At 31.6% G+C, this 21,960-nt stretch overlaps 4 protein-coding genes across 4 annotated transcripts in view; all 4 read right to left on the bottom strand.

Annotated features, from left to right (window-relative positions):
• LOC123667284 (dynactin subunit 1) overlaps window positions 1-7,292 on the bottom strand; it is a 38,958-nt gene extending 31,666 nt beyond the window's left edge. The window contains exons 1-3 of the mRNA XM_045601240.1: window positions 7,083-7,292; window positions 6,002-6,132; window positions 1,193-1,249 (exon numbers count right to left, since the gene is read on the bottom strand). Coding sequence (XP_045457196.1) covers window positions 1,193-1,249; window positions 6,002-6,132; window positions 7,083-7,259 — 365 coding nt within the window. The 5' untranslated portion in view covers window positions 7,260-7,292. The remainder of the gene's footprint in view (window positions 1-1,192; window positions 1,250-6,001; window positions 6,133-7,082) is intronic.
• An 8,145-nt stretch (window positions 7,293-15,437) lies between these two features.
• Window positions 15,438-16,329, bottom strand: LOC123667179 (eukaryotic translation initiation factor eIF1). The gene has a single exon (XM_045601148.1). It carries the CDS (start codon window positions 16,125-16,127, stop codon window positions 15,795-15,797), a length of 333 nt encoding a protein of 110 aa, XP_045457104.1. The 5' UTR covers window positions 16,128-16,329; the 3' UTR covers window positions 15,438-15,794.
• Window positions 16,330-16,421: 92 nt separating this feature from the next.
• Window positions 16,422-16,982, bottom strand: LOC123667177 (protein D2-like). The gene has a single exon (XM_045601145.1). It carries the CDS (start codon window positions 16,980-16,982, stop codon window positions 16,422-16,424), a length of 561 nt encoding a protein of 186 aa, XP_045457101.1.
• A 607-nt stretch (window positions 16,983-17,589) lies between these two features.
• LOC123667178 lies at window positions 17,590-20,019 on the bottom strand. Its single transcript, XM_045601147.1, has 2 exons — window positions 19,794-20,019; window positions 17,590-18,001 (listed from the first exon to the last, which is right to left on the bottom strand). The coding sequence occupies exons 1-2, from the start codon at window positions 19,795-19,797 to the stop codon at window positions 17,601-17,603; spliced, it is 405 nt and encodes a 134-aa protein (XP_045457103.1). The 5' UTR covers window positions 19,798-20,019; the 3' UTR covers window positions 17,590-17,600.
• Window positions 20,020-21,960: the final 1,941 nt, after the last annotated feature.

Below are 21,960 nucleotides of genomic sequence, written 5' to 3'. Positions count from 1 at the left end.
GTAATGTTTCGTCATGGTCACATTAGTGACATTTTACACTCAAACTTAAGCTAGCAACTGGCAAATTATTTGTTCAAATATATAAAATTGCCAATTCTTTAAAATATTATAAAAAATATTTTTTTGTATAATATTTAAAATATACATAAATTATTTTTATATTTACAAATTAGTTTATACTCATACATGATACATAAGTTCCTATCACATACAGGGTGGATACAAGCGTGATGCATTAAATGAAACTACATAAACTACATACCATTTATAAGCTTCATAAAAAATATAAAAGATCAATCAAATAGAAACATTAGGGCACAAGATAGGTATACAACTTATGGATGTATTAGTTTTTTTTTTTATACAACTAGGTCGGCAAACAAGCGTACGGCTCACCTGATGGTAAGCGATTACCGTAGCTTATAGACGCCTGCAACACTACAAGCATAGCAAGCGCCTTGCCGATCCTATCCCCAATTCCCCCAGGAGCTCTGATCACCTTACTCACCAACGGAACACAACACTGCTTGAAAACAGTATTATTTAGCTGTGATCTTCTGTAAGGTCGAGAGGTACTTTCCCAGTCGGGCTGCTCAAGATTTTGAGCAGGAAATTTCTTGCTGTGACCCACCTTAGTAGTATATAGTATATGTGTTATTTATTTAATGCCTTTCGCTTGTATCAAAAAAAAAACATTCCATATAAATAAAAATGAAAAGTGCTTGAAACGTGTACTAGTGCTTCTAACAACAAAAATAACAAAATTAACAGTATTACATAACACCGCAAATAATTTTTTTTTGCTATTTAATAAAAATTGAAAGTTACATTTTTTATCATTCCACAAGACTAAGTCTTAGGGCCTGTTACACCAGCTGTGGATAACACTGTTAGACGGATGACGGTATCCAACAGATAAAAGTTACTGAGGTATTATTATTACACAAATATGAATCAAAAAGTTGTAAATAATTAATTGAGGAGAGCTTATTTCCGGCCTGTCTACTCCTGCTGTTGAAGTCTATTCGTAACTTATGTGCAGGATAAATACCCACAACCCGTGAAACCGATCCTTAGACATATCCAAGCAAATAACTTAAAACATAGCAGTTTATTCAGATATAAATAATATCACATGTAACAGTGCTGTACAGACTTATACAAGTGCGTTTAATCAAACATTAATTTTTACCTCGACATTGACAAACTTCCGGTTTTGGTCTGCGCGGGCGACGCCTTCCTCCGCACCCTTATTTTTAATATGATATGTTAGTTTTATATGTTACTATACTATATACAAGACTATGTTATTAAAACATTGACGTAGCCAAAAGCCAGGGCAATATATATATAAAATAAAATTAAAACACACAAACACACGGTCGCAGTTCCTAAGTTAACTCAATGCCTATATCACCTACATATACATAACTAAATATATATTACACTCAGACTCGAGACGGGAGTCGAACCCACAAACCCTGTAGCAGAAAAAAAGATCACTATATACTGCGTCAATGAGCTAGTTGAATATAATAATTTATAAAAAAGAAATATATATTTCGTATGTCGTATGACTTTCGAAGATCCCTCAAAGTTATCTAAGAAGTCAAGGACGAGTGGAACCTTAGTATACTAAAGCATGTCTTCCTAAATTAATGAGTACCCCATAATATACTAAAGCTTCCGAAATATTTTTTATTTCTAAGATATCAATAACAACAACAAAGTTACCTACAAAATCCTATTCTCGAACACCTTTAGTATATATTTTTTTTATATAAAAATATTTACTAAACTTGTCAATTTAAATACTCTATGTATAAATAAATTCAAATTTTTATCAATATTGCGGGTTTAAAATCGAGGTAAGCCTGTTTAAAATTTATCATGTATCATTAAATAGACGATGAGACCGACCCCCTCCCCCCCACCGTCCCCTAATTAATTAATCTTCAAAACCCAATTTTAAATTATGTATAGCAAAAAAATTACATGATTTAATATACATTATAACTATAATTGTATAAAAGCCAATAATTTTTAAATCTAAAATTGAATAAAATTTAAGTTAAAATTTCGTCAAACCTGCTGCCGTTATAGCTTAAAAAAATTAATATTGACTACACGAGTACAAAGTGTTACATATAATAGAAACTATTTCATAAATACTTATATAACTGTTGGTATCATCAAAAGTTTGACTATAAATAAATATAATATATAAAACCTTTGCAGATTCTAAATTAAAAAATTAAATGTCAAACTTACTGATATTTTATTAGTATCTATGTAAACGTATGAAAAAGTTATGGAACAGTATTTTAAGAATTAAAACTAACAATGTTTTATTAGTAAAGAAGCGGTGATGCGTAAATGTACGCAACACAGGCAGATTTATTACGTGTTTAAGTATAATGTAGTACTGGTTGATTGCTATTTTTTTTTTCATTATTTTTTCTTACCGACCAGTCTTACACAATAATAATTAAATCAAAAAAGTGTTTAATACTATTATTTTAATAAATACTTATTATTTCTATATTTTTCTGAACAATTGACTCAAAATATTTTTTTAACTATGGCAAGGCATTCTTTGGTACGCGGTGTTGCCTAGTCAATAATTAAATATGTAACTATTGCCATTAGCAAAATTGTTATTATTGAATAACTGACTTCCATCATTTTAAATAACCCACTTAGCGTGGTGACTACGGGCAAAACACACAAGTTCATGCCATTTTTGGCGCAAACTTGAGGAGGCCTATGTCCAGCAGTGGACTGTGATAGGATGTGAAAGGCCTTAAGCACACATTACTATAAATATATTCTATTTTGTACCCCTATCACATTTACTATACCTATTCTTTCTCACATATTATCGACCAATACACGAAAGATACTCGGGTGATAAATAAACATACATGTTAATTTACCATTATAACAATGTATTATTCCTATACAAACATAGAACATCTATAAAAAAAAGCGTTTAGATTATTAAATGTATACCTATAAGCGGGAAATCAAGAGGTTCATTATTAATTCAATTAATAATTAATATTAATAAATCGGCTACACGAAGACACGCGGGAGTTTACCCGCGCAATATCACGCAAGAATTTACACGCGCAAAATCATGCGAGAGTTTACACGTGCAAAATCACGCAAAAAAAAAAACAACTTGCGCAGGTAAACGCGTTTAGACTGTATCGAAAGCGTTGTGTGCGAAGCTAAGCGAGTGCATATCTACTGCATCTAGTACTTACGTAGTCGGTCTAGACCTCTGGGCCACTGTTATACTAGCGAGAAAGAAACACACTCTATCAGTTAAAATTTCTAATGGTTTGTTTTTGGAAATCGAAAAACGCATATTATTATATAGACTATTAAATATTAATATATAGACTAACGCACACAAGTGAACCTGGAAGAGCTCTGGTAATTCAGAAATAATTTAATTTGAATGATTTTCTTGAAAATTATTGACTGTAAACTGCTTGAAATGTAATACAGTTTAATACTATGAAATTAATATCATATCATGTGCTGTGTGGCTACGGCACCAAAGAATTTAGCCACCCCCTCTCTTCCCGTGGGTGTCGTAAGAGGCGACTAAGGGATAACAAGGTTCCACAACCACCTTGGAACTTAAGAAGCCGACCGATGGCGGGATAACCATCCAACTGCTGGCTTTGAAATACACAGGCCGAAGACGGGCAGCAGCGTCTTCGGTGCGACAAAGCCAGTACTGCGGTCACCAACCCGCCTGCCCAGCGTGGTGACTATGGGCAAAACACATGAGTTCACGTTATTTTTGGCGTAAACTTGTGGAGGCCTATGTCCAGCAGTGGACTGTTTAGGCTGTAATGATGAATATCATAGGTACATATGACCAAAGTTTTTTATAAACACCTGACTAGCATTTAAAATCATGGATTTGATCACGATTCAGCGTGTAACATCCCACGGCTGGGCCTCTTTCTCCGTGTAGGAGAAGGGTCAGGATTAAAACCATGCGGCATAACAAAAAATCTATCTTGTGCCTAAACTACTGCTTACATTTAGAAATATGTGATGTATGTGGTTTAATTGCTTCTCGTCAACAATGTCGCTGTTTTATTATAGTAAAGTACAAAAGTATATTAATAATACACAATTGTTAAAGATTTTGAGATAAAAACAGATTTATCAGCTATTGATCTGTTTTCAAGGTTTGTGCCGCTATCAAACAGCTTACAATGATTCAATGTATAATAATCAACTATTTAAATATTGAAATTAAGCATGAGGCAATTTCTAATATTGTATAAAACTACAATCATTACTTATTAAAAAAAAAAATACGTATTATTATTATTTTTATTTTCATGGTATTTATATAATATTCTGCCTAGATTAATTTATTTTACAAGCGGTTTTTCGATTTCCTGTTAATTTTTGTTTTTAATAATGAAACATTCCAATGACTAACGGTCAGTTTCAATATTCAATCTCTGAATTTGCTTACTAGATATAGTATTTTGACGTAAGCTCTATACAAATGTGTCAAAAACCTATTGCTAGTAGGCAAAACCAGAGATAGGTTATTGAAAACGGCCGCTAATTGTTAATACATTATAAATAAAAAAAAAAAAAAAAAAAAAAAAAAAAAAAAAAAAACGACAATGATAATTAAGATGTTAACTATATATTATGTTATATCAAATATATAATGAGGCTACTTATCACATATACTGAAAATGTTAGTACCTAAACACATCAAATTTTATCAAAATAACTATATATTAAATCATTGAATAAAAAGCGATCAAAGTAATTAATAAAATAACAACAATTTTAATACAGAATAAATAACTAATTTTGAGTGAGCTGTTTTGAACTGCTGATTTTTTTTAAACAGTCATAAAAGTTTCTATTCTAAAAAATATATTCTTAACAATGAATTTTAAAAAAGCCATATGTATGAGTTTATAAGTTAATAATTATTATTATGTTCAAATTATGTTTTTTTTTTTTTATATATATAAATAATATGACAGCACGCATTTGTCTCAAAGCTTATAATTTCGTAAGCTTGTGATTATTATTAGGAAAAAAAATTGTAGTACCGTTTAATTTTATTCTTGTTAGCGTTGCCAGCATCCAGGCTTGGTGTTACCAGCCTTTGGTGGCATTTAAATAAATAATTTCTATATTACTTTCGAAATAAACCTACAGTTTTTTGTGAATAAGAAAGACTAGTTGACAAAATTTTATTGATTATCATAGATAATATTAGCTTATAACTTTTTTTGTTATTATTAGTAAGTCAACACCTGTTATCATAAAAAAAAAAACCAAACATTATTAATTTTCTAAAACAACAACAAAAGGTATTATGTCAACAATATGAAAGATAAAGACAAATTTAACATTTGTTAGGTACATTAAGGTATATTCTATCGATGATCACCAAGGGGACAAGGGAGCTAAAATTAAAAAAAAAAAGAATGGGACTCATAAGGTGACATATTCATAAACAGTTTTTGATACTATATGTAATAATTATTCTTTTATAATTATAAAAAATTTCTGTATATTAAAACCTTATATTCATTAAATACGATAATAACATTATTTAGTAAAAAATGGTAAATAAATTTACCTATTAATTTTATAATTTTTAAATAAAATTAAAACATATCTGCAATCAATATTTTGTAATATGCAGTCTGTGTGAATAACTTAAGGTAATTCAAATTTACTTTATTGCGAATATATATAAACAAATATGTTATACTTTATACGGTTAGAAGCAGCCTTCGTTTTAGTCTATAAATATTTGTGACACTTTTAATAATTAGTGTAAGCTTTCTCTTAAAGAAACACTTTAATTATAAATAAGAAGTTTCTAGAAATTATTTCATTTAATTTAAGACAGTCAAAGCACATTTTACTAATACTTTCACATTGTTTCATAATACCATCGAATTGATAATTATTCAGTAAGCTTGGATACCTGCTCAATCGCCTGTTAGATGAAGGTTTCTCCTCGATAGACGCAGTCATGGAGGTCTCCATGGGGTTGTCCTCTGCATCAAGTAGTTGGATTTGTGTCTGTCGTACGAACACTCCATAGTTTTCATCGCACTGTAATTGAGAAAATGGAATTTGTTGACTCCAAAAAAATTTAACAAGTAAAAGTTCACATAGTCTTAAACATATTTTTGTTTTATAAAATAATTTGTGCTACTTCCAGTTTAATCAATAAAATAAATTAACATAAGTGTGTTAAACCATATCTGCAATAAATATTTTTAAAGTTAACTGTTAAAGATTTAATAATCTGTTCTAGAAACAATTTTTATTTTATATTGTTTTGGTTTACAGAAAATTGAACATTATTTTATATCTATTTGTCTGTCCTTCTGATTTGAAAATTATAGATTTTATTTTGATATATCTTTCAATATTTTTAAAACTAGACCCAACGAATAGCGCTATTTTTCGATTAGTTTAGACCTCTCCCCCCTTTAGGTGAGATTTTCCTGTACGTGAGATTGACGCTGAATATGATAGAAATTGACAGGAAATAATAAACTGGTCAAGTATATTATATTTAATTTATTTAAATTAAATGAAATTCAAAGCAAAAGCTAAATTATATTAATAGCCATTAGATTCATTTTAATGGGCAAAATGAAAACTCAAGATATACAATTTTTTTTTGTAATATCTGTAATATTTTATATTTTTTTGAAGTTGATGTGAGATTTTCGATTATCCCTTGTCCGTTTAAATGATATTTGGTGAGATTTCATTGGACCCCTCCCCTACCTATTCTGAGCTCACATAATTAATCGATGTCCCGTTATGATTGTGTTTCTAACTACTTCTTTTTAGAACACTTCTTATTTAATTGCTAAATTAATTAAAATTGATACTGTTTGTATGTTTCAAAATTATAAATATATATTTACGATAACATAAGTATACAATTTCCATGTATTAAATGTTAACTATAAGTTGAATGAACTTAAAGTTACCATTTCAAATTCTGTAAAACATGAAAAAAGAGTATTATTTTGCTTGAAACTTACACGAAAATAAGAATGTCCTCTGACAGTTCCGTTGTTCTTTCCTTTAGGCTCATCTAATATTATTCCTATCCACTTCCCGGTCGCAAAGGTAGGGTACCCGACATAAGCAATAGAACCTTTGACTTCTTTGCCTACGACCATTACACGTTGGCCCAGAGTAAAGTGCTTGTCCGACATCTTTATTAGCCTATTTACTGCTAAATAAATACAAAAAGTTCAGTCAAAATTACCTCATAAGCCCTTTATGGGACTACTTTTCGACAATATAAAATTATGGTAAATAGACACCTTATTTAGAAAGTAAGAGTTGAATACGCAATTTTATTTATTTAATAAATTATTACATAACAATTGCGTATAATGTATCTTAACATATATATTATAAGATTTTGTACATCGAAAAAAGTAATATTTTAGCGACGAACAAATAAATTATATTGAAAATTTAAGAAATACGTCAACGTAAAGTCAATGTCAAAATATGAAATCATCGATAAGTACGTTCGGTTCCTTCAATAAAATTACAACAGAAGATATTTTTTAAGTTGAGTAAATAAATTAATAATAAAAGAATAAATAAATATATAAATATCTTTATCTCACTAACACAACACACGCACACGATCGTCTGTTCCTAAAGTAAGCAACTTAATGCTTGTTATTATAGGTACCTAACAGCCGACTGGTGTAAAATAAATATGTCAACGTCCCAGGAGAATAAAATGATAAAAAATGCTACTTTTAAATTAAAAAAAAAAGTATTTTTCTTTTGCTCCTTAAATACTGGACGAAGGCTTATGGTTGATAAATTTAAAGAAGGTAATTATTTTGATTATAGAAATCATTTAGTGAAACATGTCTCATTATTAAAATACAGATTAGTATTCAAGAAATAAAATAATAATCAAAATAAGCCATCATTTCAGGTCTATAATATCTATTATCATTTTATTCTTCATAAAGCTTGACCCGATCAAATATTGCACTCGTTACTTGTTATTTTATTCTACGGGTTTTTAAGGTGCAAGTGATAATGATAATACTTTTTAATATCGCCTTTAATTTTTACACCCACTGATATAAAAATAAAAAGTAATAAAATTCAGTCAACGAATCCTGTAATATGTATTTATTTGTAATAAAAACCCTAAGGTTAATGTTTCTATCAAAAATAACGAAATTTGTCACAAACTTGTAAACCATATTTAAATATGTACTTTAAGGGTAGAATTTAAAAAACAAACCTTTGTTAGTGGGTTTTTACTCAAAAAAGTGATCCTCTTACCCAAATTTCATGGTTCTAATTATAAGTTAGTTTACGCTTTGTAATGACAAATAAATCAGGACAAAGTAACTATCTTATCAATATACCTACTAGCTGACCCCGCAAACGTTGTTTTGCCATATATGTTTAAACCCACCTTAATCGGCCCCTTATAACATTTTTTTTTTTTTTTTTTATAACATAGGGGTATGAAAATAAATGTTGGCCGAATCCAGACCTACCCGCTATGCACATAAAATTTTATAAAAATCTGTCCACCCGTTTCGGAGGAGTATTGTAACTAACATTGTGACACGAAAATTTTATATATAAAATTACTTATAAATTTGACATTAAAAAACATACAACACATAAAATTCATAGTATACATATGTACTAACATACGTTATTGCTATAATCTTTACTAGGTAATTATAGTATAGAGCTGAAAAGTTTGCTAAAATAGATTGTTTAAATGCGCCAATCTCATGAGCTACTGATTCGAAATGAAAAATTCGTTTTGTCTTATTTTTCTTACAGATAGTAATTAGAGATTACCGACAGATACGATTTATAAAAAAAAATTGTTACGGACTGATATTTTTTTACAGATATGAAAATAACTAGGTACAAATAAAAAAAGTAAACCTTCTATTTCCTAACTTCACCCACCCGCTTGATAAAATAGTAAAAAATTATAAGCCTCATTATTTAAAGTCTGTATAATACGATTATTATTGCAACTACAATTAATAAATATTGCAAAATTGGAATGTACACATTGTAGGGTAAGCTTGTCTGCAGTGCACACTAGTAGGTACCGCTTTTCAGTGCATTGCACCATACTGCATTACTTTGTTAGCGCATATTGCGCTGATACGCCATTTATTTCAACAAAAGATTTATATTATAAATCTTAAAATAGAGAGTAGGACAAAATAACATAATACATAAGTATAGATCTATAATATAGGGTTTTAAATTAGTTTAGATCAAAATATTACTGTTTTGGTGTAATGCTGCGTGTGCCGTATCGGCGGCGCCTAAACATCGACGATCGCGGGTTCGATTCCCGCTCGGAGTGGATATATTTATTTTTATACAAAGATTTATTTCCAGTTTGGTTGTTAGTCCTTGTGGGTCTCCCCACCGTGCTTCGGAGAGTACATTAAGCTGTCGGACCCGGTTGTTATCGTGTAGGTACACCTGGTAACGATCATTACTCATAGTAGGGAATATATCCCCGTGCAGCGTGGTGGATTAAGCTCTGATCCTTCTCCTACATGGGGAAAGAGGCCTATGCCTTTATTTTAATATTTATCCTACTCTATGCCTATGTCCAACAGTGGAATATACAGGAATATACAGGCTGAAGCGATCTTCTGTTAGATCGAGGTACTTTTCCAGACGGGGTGCTGCAGATTTTGTGCAGGTTATTTCCAGCCATGCGTGCAGCCCTACGTCAGAAATTACAGTTTTATGTGTAGAATGTATGTGTATATTATAATGTAATAAATGTATTTTAATGTGTTCGTATTAATATGTGTGTGAAACTGTGTATTTGTAGTGTATCCGTATATATTAATGTGTATATATATATATACATAAGATTACCTATATAAAAGAAGTTTTAAGAAAGCTTTTTTAGGAATTCATCTCCATAAAGATGGTAACTGATCTGCGTTTCCACCCGCGTTTATTTGAGAAAAAAATTACTAAAATATTATGTAATCTAGCCTTTCTTAATAAATGGACTATGAAAACAAAGAGAGGAAAAAAATCAATTCGTACCAGTAGATATACATACAAAAAACTCGCCAGCTTTATAATATTAGTGAAGTTGCTTCTGATAATTTAGTTTTTAAGACGGAACTTAAAATGTTTTATTCTTGTAGAAAAGGAAACAGATGAAATAGCGTGTTTCTACTAATATATGAGTGTAATGCTTAGGCGTTGTGACTTAAGATAATATTAAATACAACGTAGGTACATATAATTTCAAGCAAATAATAGCTACTGACTTTTACACGTGACATGCAATTCTGTAATAACACTGCACGTGTTAAAACATGCGTCTACGATTTTGCTTGTTGTACTTTTCAGCCCCTCTGGTGGAAATATTAGTTTGAAATTTTTTATTCAAAGCTTTCGTAACTGCATAAGAATTTTAAAACAAAATTATAATTCTGTAAATCTGCTAACTCTAAAAATGACAAATATTCTCAATCTGAATGTATGAAAAACTGTTAAATAAAGTCAGATTAACTTTTATTTACTTATAGATTATTTTTTATTTACTTTTATTATTCAGACATCTATTTAAAATTTTTAAAATTTATGCGATTAACATATTAAATTAATACTAGTTAACTATTTTTTTACTGTCTCTTTATAGAGCAGTCATAGTTTTTGGCGACATTCAATACTTATTCCCCATTGCGAAATATAAATCTCAAAAAATAGGAGTTATGGAAAAGACTTGTTGCTAGTTGACTAGACCGCACAAACACCCAGACCACGGCAAACAACTGTATGGCCAATACAAATGTTTGCCTTGTGCGGGGATTGAACCCGCAACCGCCAGCGCAACAGGTACAATCCATGGCTGTGACCGCTGCGCCAACGCGTTAATCTCAGAAACAGCTTATCCGATTTAGATGCGGTTTTCACTAATATATTGTGGTAAGCTTCACTTAACGTGTTCATTTCATGTCAATCGGTTCATAAATAAAAAAATTGCCAATTTGAACAATTGAAAAATGGTTAACATGTAGTTATTCCACGCGGACGAAGTCGCGAGCAACAGCTAATAGCAAATATAATTTCACAAATGTCATGTAGTATAAAAAATGTCTACGCATCGGTGATACAATTTTAGTAATGACGTAGGTGTGATTCAGTTGTCTATCTTAGCAGATCTCACCAGTATACTTGTATTGGAAAAGTACAGTATAATACGACGATGTTATGAATACCTTAAAATATTTAATGTATTGCGTAGGACTTTATAAGTAATTTGTACATTTTTTTTTTTTGTAAAATGCAGAGTAAATAAATATTTTAAACATATTCCATGATAACCTTTAACAGTTTTGGTTTAAAAGGTTACAGTACTTAAGTAATGGAATAAATATTTTGAAAACGCTAATTAACTATGACTCAATTGTTTAAAATTCCATCACTGGTGAGGAAGTCAGGTTTTAATTAAAAGAAAATCGGAAGGAAGGATATAAACGGTCCAAAACCAAAATAAACGGTCAAAGGTATTTTTTAGTGTCATTGTTATCAAAACTTTTTGCTTCTGGACAGAACATGAGAGAGAAGTACACAGACAAATAATACTGCTTACAAGTACGGTTGTGTTTTTGTGGTAAGGTAGCCAGAGCTCCTGGGAATGATCGGGGGTACGGTCGGCAACGCACTTGCGATGCTCCTGGTACTGCCGGCGTCTACTGGCTACGGTAATCGCTTACAATGAGGTGGGCCATAGTCCGTACCTTTACGTACGTCCGTACCTTTTTAACATTGGGAAATGCATTACGTACAAGACCACGGCTCAAAGGCAACGAGCGAGTGCGGGGCTCTCGTCACAGGTAGAACGCGCACGGACTACTATCTAAGCCCCTAAGTACCCTCATCGTCATAGTGGGGCGCCGTGGTACCGCTGTGGTCCCCAAGCGGCGCATTCCTCTAGTGTGACGCTCAGTATCCATCGCAGCGCCTCACTCATGGCAATCAGGGGTAACTTCCCTCCTAGCGATTTGCGACTGTCCTAAGCAGCCATGTGCCTGTGTCAGCCTGAAGATCAGCACCCCGTGCCGCCTTTTGGCCCAGCGATTGAGGTTGGGGCGTATAACATCCGCCGTTACAGACCCCAGATCCTCCATCCACCAATCGATAAGAACCCTCTTGAGCCTGAACTCCTATGTATTTGGTCTGCACTCTGGCCATAACCCGAACATACGCTTATAGTTCTGAACTTATGTAACTTATTACTAGTTCTATGGCCTGTTTATATAAATCTGCCTCGTGTTTATACTTATTTTATAAACATTAAAGTACCTAGTAATTACCAGTGCATTGTAGTTATATTATAAATAGAATAATCAACTTTTATATTATAGAAACTAGATGTGACCCGCGGCTTCACCTGCATTAATTTGAAGAAAAACTTACAAAAATATTAGGTATATAGCCTACTAGCTGACCCGGCGAACTTCGTATCGCCTAACAATCGATTCTTTAATTTTATTAACTTTTTTTTTTTTAGAATTTTTCTCTCCATAAGAACCATCCTCGTACTTCAAGGAATATTTTAAAAAAAGAATTAGCGAAATCGGTCCAACCGTTCTCGAGTTTTGCGCTTAGCAACACATTCAGCGACTAATTTTTATATTATAGATTATCAATTCTAGCTAGTAGTTTCTGAATAAGCGCGTTCAAAAAAAGAAACAATCTCTTCAGGTTTATATATAATTAGCTGACCCGGCAAACGTTGTTTTATCATATATGTTATTAACCTCCCTTAATCCTCCCCCCTTATAACTTAGCTGTATGAAAAACAGATGTTGGCCGATTCTCAGAACTACCCGATATGCACACAAAATATCATAAACATAAAAATCGGTCCAGCCGTTTCGGAGGAGTATTGTACCTAACTAACATTGTGACACGAGAATTTTATATATAAGATTTTTCACCGAATTTTTCGTTCAATCTCAATTAAATATAGTCTATGTCACTTCTGAACATTGTAGGTTTCTGTTAAGGTGATATCAGACGGTTCACTCGAATGATTGTTCACTCGAGTGAATGCTTCATTTTTTTTTCATTCTATGTTCACACGGCTTAGACGAAATGATACAGAAATGAACATTCATTGTTCTTTCTTTTAAATATGTCATCGAATGAAGTCGTACGTCTTACACAGAAAAAAATATAACTTCGTCGACAACGTGATGTCCGTCGGCTACAGGACTCGAAACAAAATGGCCGAATCCGAATGAACGTTCTCTCAGTGTTCAGACCGTTCATTTCTCGTTCATTCGGAGTGGGAATGAAAGATACCGGATGCCAATATCCAACACTGTTGGATCGGTTCACTAATGAATTCATTCGGCACTCGTGTTTCATTTTTTGTTCAGACATTTCATTTCGAGTGAAATGTACCGAATGAAAGGTGAAAATGAACAAAAAATGAACCGTCTGATATCACCTTTAGTGAAAGAATTTTCATGATCGGGTCATTAATTGCGAAGATTACCCTCTACAAAGTTAGAAACTTTACCTCTTTATAATATTAGTATAGGTATTAATATAAATGTCCTAATTTATCAAAAATAAGCTATATTAATCAATATATTAGTCATAGAATCTTTGAATACAATGACGCATAATTTCATAACGTCGAAATGTTTAAACGCTAACTTCTATATTGAAATAGCTGACCTCAGCCTTGTAATCATAATACGTGACTCACACTCATGTACATATGCAGTTTCCATAAGCTCACGTACGCTAACTGCGGTTAATAATTGTTTGTACTTAAATAAGTAAAAAAACTGACTTCAATTTACACCCACAAGTAGTAGAACGTAGGGAGTGGAAAGAATAATCAAAAACTTGTTAGGAGGGACAACTCAAAAAAAAACCTAACTACTTGTCAGATCGCGATGTAATTTAAACCACACTACAAGCACTAGCTTTTAATTTAAAAAAGAAGTTTCAAAATCATTTTGAGGCAACAAAGAAAAACATAATCATATTGAAAACCTCTTAATTATTTTTAATCGATTAAAAAGTAATGTCCTATGCCATGGGATTGTTGGGTTAAAAAGCCTATATTTTATACTAGATCTCCAGCTAAGTACCAAGTTTTGTTACAATTAGTAAAATAATTTATGCGTGAGAGTAACAAACATTACAAATACAAAAATAAATTATTAATCCTCGCAAAATTGCGCAATTATAATATTACAGATGGACATTTTTAATTAATAATTTTAGTATTATTAACATTTCATTTGTATATAACTTAAATTTAATTGTTAAAGTAAAATATAAATTATTACAAAACTTGCAATTGAGTGGCTAGGGTAAGTCGTGGCAAAAGTAGACATTGCCATTTGCGCCCACCTAAAAGAATTATGAATGCCTTTAGTGTAGACTGCGCAACGATGACACTAAAAAAGAACTGATACTTACATTAAGATAATTTATAGTAGATTTATAACAGACCTATGGAAAATACCTTAGCTAATAAACGACGCATTGGCACAACGGTCACAGTTAGTACAGTAGGTTTGTGGCTGTTGCGGATTCGATCCCCGCATATGACAATACATTTGTATTGTATTAGCCATACAGATGTTTGCCGTGGTCTGGGTGTTTGTGCAGTCCTCGTGGGTCTCCGTACTGTGCCTCAGAGAGCACGTTAAGCCGTCGGTCCCGATTGTTATCGTGTACACTTGATAGCGATCGTTACTCATAGTAGGGAATATATCCGCCAACCCGCATTGGAGCAGCGTGGTGGATTAAGCTCTAATCCTCCTCGTGTCCTTAATAATTATGAAAATGGTTTAAATAATATTAATTTTAAAAAACTTCCTTATTTAGATAACTAATTTCCTAATATGTAGCTACCTATAAAAAAATGTTCTAGAAAGAAAATATACAGTAGATAAGATTTGACAGATTATTACCGCGGAATCTTAAACGTCAGAATAACCTAACTTTGAATGTCAATTAGATAATTGTTCCGAAAATTTATATTTTCATTACTATTTCTTTTTTTTTTGTTAATATTCTATATTTAATTTATAAAAATACAATTTAATAATGACCTATGAGATTTAGTAATGTTTAGTCGTTCGAGGTTACAAGATACGGCATTATAAGTACGTGTACAAATGATTGTTGGCCTCGTGATAACGTTACTATAATAAGTATGACGGAAGACAACTCGTCTCAAACTGCGTGACATATCCGCAAAGAATTTTACCAATGGACGCCCCGCCTACTTTCACTATTAATCGGGGTCCCGTTATAGGACGCCGTTATCTGCCGCCAGCGAAGCAAATAAAAGACACGCATACAAAAACATGTTTAATAATTGAGACATCATATTATAATAATTACAGCAATTTATAATTATGTCGTAAAAAAAAAACAAAAAAGAACATTATTTACTATTTCGTTCGGCTTTGATTGCAACTAAGGCTGTCCGAGTCGGAGACGGCGTCGATATTCAAAAATACATTTATGTTACAATTAAGTTAAGGGAGACAGCAAGGCACAGGGCGCGAAGGCCGGGCGGCCTAGATGCAATGCTCTCTGTAAACGTCGGTACTTTCTAAATACATATTCGATAGGGTTATAACGCGCACGCTCTCATAATATTAGAAGAACTATGATGATGTCACGGCATAGCACATGTTACGTGTCGAGGCTTAGAAGCCGTGAACTTTAAGTTGCTCGGGCTTCACGAGTCCCGATTTGGTGAGCCACTGACAAATATTCTCGCGCTGATCGCCTTGCAACTGCAAGACCTCGCCGTACTCCGGGTGCTCCACGACCGTTCCGTTGCACGCGAACTCCTTCTTGCATGCCCGGACGATCTTCTTCAGGTCATATTCCGACGATAGTCCTTGCACCGTTGTCAACGTCTTACGCCCGTTCCGCTGCTGAATCCGGACGTGGACTAATCCATCTTGAACGTCGTCTTCCGAGCTTTTGATAGCATCGGCGAATGGGTCGAATGTGTTGAGATTCTGGATGGACATACGATTGAACGTCTCTACTCTTTGTTGTAATGAAACGCTGCGATGCGACGCACGAACACTATAAATGTCACTGATAAGTCTCTGTGGTTTGACGCGGTGACAATGGAACGACCAATTTACGCAAACTCCAAAATGTAATGGCGGATGATATGGCGACTGGATCAAAAAATGAGAATGTCACGCGGAGGCGGAAATAATTATCGATCGAAACCATAGACAATCTTCGTTTTGAAATAAAGTTTGCCATATACTTTGATTGCATATAACCGGTTTTGTTAAATTTATAAAAATGATTTAACTTTTTAATTGTGCGTAAAGTTTTGGTACGTAATCATCATATTTGGCAACGAAAAAATTACCAGCGATCGGAGGACCTAATTTAAATTGTTGAGCAAATTTTGAAATTGAAAATTTTCCTCTGTTCGCTCCTGAATTGTTTGGAAGTTTTATAACTTTTGAAAAGTCACATTTTTCAGGTTGCTTATAAACTAAAAATACGTAACGATGTAAACCAGTGCCCTTTGGCGGTCCAGATCCAATGTAATCAGAAAGAACGTCACCTTTATTTATATCTCCACCGTAAATGTTTCCTATGAGCCAATGGTGCCATTCTCGAAACTTAGGATTTTCGCGGCTTGGAGCATCAGGATCGACTAAAGCTAACGTGTAATATAAAGTATCTTTTGACACCCATTTTACTGAGGGTTTGTCCTTAACTTGTGTAGGAGTTAGTTCTTTTCCTAGATCGACAATAACTCCACCTGGATACTGAACATCAACAAGTTCGGACGGTGCAATAGATAATATATCTGGCACAATGCAGTGCTTTTTAAATGCAGTTTGAATATTAGTCATTATAAAATCACTTTTTATGTAAAATAAATGACCTGACTAATGATAACTAAAAAGATATGCTTTCTTGTGACAAAATCGAAAGTAACATCATTTAATTCGGTTACTAGGCAACCACAGACCTTTTTCAGATTCCTACTAATTAGCAGGAATAATTATTCGCTACTAATAAACAGTTTGATATTAACCTCTTATGTTAATATACTAATGAAAACTCATTTAATTTTAAATCTTACATCTTAATATCGTAAAAAAAATAATCAGGATGTTTGGACACAGATAAAAAATTATCATAAAAAAAGTAATTTTTTCGGTTTTTGTAGACATTGTTTATGGTAATCAGTAATAAAATATTTTTTTGGTACTCTAGTATGAACTTTGTTTTTTAAAGTATTATATTGTTTTTTTTTAAATATAGCTAAACTATATTTTTTAAATTCATTTTTATTTACTTAGGGGGCTGAAAATATATTTACAAGAAAACATAATACATAGAAGAATATATTACATTTTATTTTATATTATTTGTTTAAAAACTATTTAGCCTTATTATTTATTAACTTGAAAACTACTTTGCCATATATTTACATAAAAAAATAAAACAATTATGTACTAATCAATTTATGATTTAATTTTTTTCTTAGCATCAGCTAACATAGCTTCAGCTGTTAGCGGCTTTTTCAACTTCTGACCAACAGCATCCAATTTCAATTGCATTACAACATTTTCCGTATTCGATAAATTCCGTTTTAACTCATCAATCCTCTTCTGATTACTAATGAGTGCATCTTTAAACTCATCTAAATCTTTTTCCATTTCGTCAAAATCTATACAAGGTACGGTCGTTTTTGACTTGAAACGGTAATTTGAGATTGTTTCTATTTGCAAGTTGAGCATTTTATTTTCTACCAGAGAAGTCTTCTGTTCGTAATCGATGCACATCTTACCGAACCTCTTTCTTGACTCAACGACTATGTTCATGAGATGCTCACATTTATCTTCTAGTGTCATTTCTTCTACTTCTGAAAGAATATTTAAATAAATAAATTTAACAAACCCAGTTGTCTGTTACTAAGATAAGTAATTTAATGCTTCTGTTATAGGTAACAACCAGTTATTATTATTTATGTTCGAAATTATAAGAAAAAACAATATTATAACTTAAACAAAGTGCAAAGACGGTCTTATCACTAAAATTGATCTAGATAAATTGATGTAGAATATAGATACATAGTATTTATATAAATATACATTTAATGAGAGTTATAATTAGAAGTATATATAACAGCCAGGCTTGGGGCGGGATACGAATCTAGAATCCTCGGAGCAGAATGCGAGTCACAACAAACTGCAACTGGCTATTCAATATATAATTAGTTACAAGAGTGAATTAGTTTAAGTCACATTTATCAAAATAATGATAAATAAAAATATATCTTTATACATGCATTCGCATTCAATCTGTAACATTCCACTGCTGCATGTAGGAGAAGGATTCGAGCTTAATCTCTACTCCGGGTTGGCAGATATGTTCCCTACTACGAGTAACATTCGCTATCAGGCATTTATGATAAGAAACGGGACCAACAGCTTTACATGCTCTTCAAGGCATGGTGTGAAGATCACAGCTAAATAATATTGCTTTCAAGTAGTGTAGTGTTCCTGTGATGTGTAAAGTGACCAGAGCTCCTAGGAGGGGATTGAAAGTTGGGTCGACAATGCCCTTGTGATGCTTCTGGTGATGCAGGTGTCTATATGCTGTGGTAATCGCTAACCATCAGGTGAACTGTACGCTTGTTTGTTGATCTAGTTATATATTAAAAAAAAAAAAAAAAATTATAAACTCAGTCATATGTTCTGCTTGAAAATCCACACACCTTTGTTATTTTATATTATCTTGTTCCGAATAATATACTTTGGCTATTGGTCTTTAAAAGAAATTTTAAATTTATACATTAAATAAATATAATATTTTAAATTGAAATGAAATATTATTGAAATGAATGTAAGAATGTAATTAACAGTGCTTTTGCATTTTCTTTGTGGTATTTTTGTATGAGATTGATTGTTTCAGCGTGTAACTTATCACTGCTGGGTATAGGACTTTATCTCCGTGTAGAACAGTATTAAATACCATATAAACTTTAAATAATTATCTTGATCCACTGTTTTATATTGTAACTATTTACGTTTGTATCCTGTTTAATTTTATTTTGATAGTCTTCTAAATCTTACAAACATAGATTTTAACAAACAGAGTTTGTGTAAGTATGCCTAAAGCTTTGATAAGCTTCTTATTTTCCTAATGTAGCGTGCAAACAATTTTTCAGTATCTTCGTAAACAAAATTGGTAAAGTTTAAAAATATAAAAAACATTAGTCCTCCAGTGGAAGGTTGAGGGCCAGGCCGTCGGTAGTTAAGGCTTCAGGCCAATGAACCTTCTCACAGTCTTTAATCAGACGTTGATTCATTAAATGTCTTATACATTATTTTTAAATAATATTATAGCTTTAATTATTAGATATCTTAAACCCAAGGCCTACGGATAAATTTTAATAAAACCTCATAAACATGGATCTATGAGAAGAAAATTTAATCTACATTTGTCTGTTTTAAGAGGTTTTATGAGATTATTTTCCATAGGGATGCTTTTATTATGTATAATTGATTGATACAGATTTTTTATAACTTGTCCACAATTATAATTGGAACTAGTTTCTGTTCCATTTTAGGGAAGGAATATTATTACCTACATTACGTCTAATTTGCGTATAAATTAGAATTTTTCTTAGAAGATGAAAGTTCCAAACATACCCATGTTATTGATAATTATGTCCGATCGATAACGATAATAGCGTTAAAACTATGATAGCTGTGTCTTTTAGCAGTTACTTGTGCGTAATATAACTTTTAAGCAACTTTTAAGCTTTAAATATTGATACAAACACTCAATAAATAATGTTTTCGATTAAAACCGACATTTTTCGAACTTAAAGATTAAAATGAAAACATACCATAGACAAAAATAGATTTATAAAGCACAGATTACACAAAATGCTGAACTACTATTTATCATCGTTTATTTGTGTTTATTTGACTTGTCGGAACCTACCCCACCCCAGCCTGCAAAATAATGATACTTGTAATAAAAAAAATACTAATCGATAAATTTTCAATAGCTCAATTCAACTACGTTGTCCTTTTAAATTGCTCACCTTAAATTATTTCATTAAAAATCAAAAAAGTCGTTGAAAAATATTCATTTATCAATAATTTCAAACTCCTATATCTTTTGATGTATATCTTATACTATTAAACGAGCAATTCTTGTATATATATATATATATATATATAATCTGAATCTCGGAAACAGCTCCAACGATTTCCATAAAATTTAGTATATAGGAGGTTTCGGGGGAGATAAATCCATCTAACTAGGATTCATTTTTAGAAAATGATGTTTTATCCCTGTTTTTAGGGAGTGAAAAAATAGCTACAATATCGTTAGAATACGAAGGTAAATTTCGCAACTGTCATTAAAGTTGTAATAGCTCGGTGGGAAATCGGCCGGTCGGGATCAACCGAGGAGATCATGGTTCAAATCCCAATGTCTCTGATCAATTATTTTTTTCCTTTTTTTTAATTGCACTCATTATTTTAAAAAAATATATTATTCATATTTTATAAATATGTAATTCGAATTTAAAGATGAATTCCAAAAAACACGATTTACTAAAAATACCGAGCTAGGCTCGGTCACCCAGGTACTAATATTTTAAATTGCTCAAAGTGTTAAAAAATTGCTCAAGTTGCATTTATAATTGCTCAAGTATAGATTCGAACAGATCCACTTTCCTTAATTTTTAAACAAATATAAATAGTTTGAACAAATAAAATAATGATTTTGTAAAAAAAAATACTAATAGATAGATTTTCAAGAGCTCAATTTAACTACGTTGTCCTTTTAAATTGCTCACCTTAAACTATTTAATTAAAAATCAATAAAGTCGTTGAAAAAATAATAATTTATCAATATTTTCAAACTCCTATATCTTTTGATGTATACAATATTTTAAATTGCTCAAAGTGTTAAATAACTGCTCAAGTTGCATTTATAATTGCTCAAGTACAGTTTGGAACAGATTCACTTTCCTTAATTTTTAAATAAATATAAATAGTTATATAGTATAAATAGTTTTTGATTTTCAATTAAATAATTTGAGGTGAGCAATTTAAAAGGACAACGTAGTTGAATTGAGCTATTGAAAATCTATCGATTAGTATCTTTTTCATTACGAATATCCGCAATTGTTTTGCTTCGCATCATTGTCTATGCGCACGCGCAGCGTTCACCTGTCTTATGATATAAACGTTAAATTTGTTCAAACTATTTTTATTTATTTAAAAATTAAGGAAAGTGGAGCTGTTCCAAACTGTACTTGAGCAATTATAAATGCAACTCGAGCAGTTTTTTAACACATTGAGCATTTTAAAATATTGTATACATCAAAAGATATAGGAGTTTGAAAATATTGATAAAAGAGTATTTTTCAACGACTTTTTTGATTTTTAATTAAATAATTTGAAGTGAGCAATTTAAAAGGCCAACGTAGTTGAATTGAGCTATTGAAAATTTATCGATTAGTATTTTTTTTATTACAAGTATCATTATTTTGCAGGCTGAGGTGGGGTAGGTCTTGTCGGAGTGTAAATGTAAAAATAGTTTCTAGGATTTTTTGATAATTTTGTTTTATCTGTAACAAAGAAATTAAAATATTTATTCAATTTATATCGATATACAAAATCGCGTAGGTAGTTGAAAAATATTCATTTAAGTACGTACTAATAGGGATGACTGAAAAGGCACTTATCAAATCTCGATCAAATTTAAATGCTTATTAAGCTAGGTATTTGATCGAAGTTCGACCATAATTAATATAAATTATAAGCTTGAATATTATTAAGATTCTGTCAAAGACTA

The sequence above is a fragment of the Melitaea cinxia genome, chromosome 27, assembly GCF_905220565.1.
Source record: "Melitaea cinxia chromosome 27, ilMelCinx1.1, whole genome shotgun sequence".
Classification (NCBI taxonomy): Eukaryota; Metazoa; Arthropoda; class Insecta; order Lepidoptera; family Nymphalidae; genus Melitaea; species Melitaea cinxia.
The sequence above is the reverse complement of the archived record's forward strand: the minus strand, read 5'-3'. Positions and strand labels throughout refer to the sequence as shown.

Bases quoted from the DNA above. Each gene is read 5' to 3' on its own strand.
- LOC123667179 (XM_045601148.1), bottom strand. From the start codon at position 16,127: ATGTCCATCCAGAATCTCAACACATTCGACCCATTCGCCGATGCTATC.
- LOC123667177 (XM_045601145.1), bottom strand. From the start codon at position 16,982: ATGACTAATATTCAAACTGCATTTAAAAAGCACTGCATTGTGCCAGAT.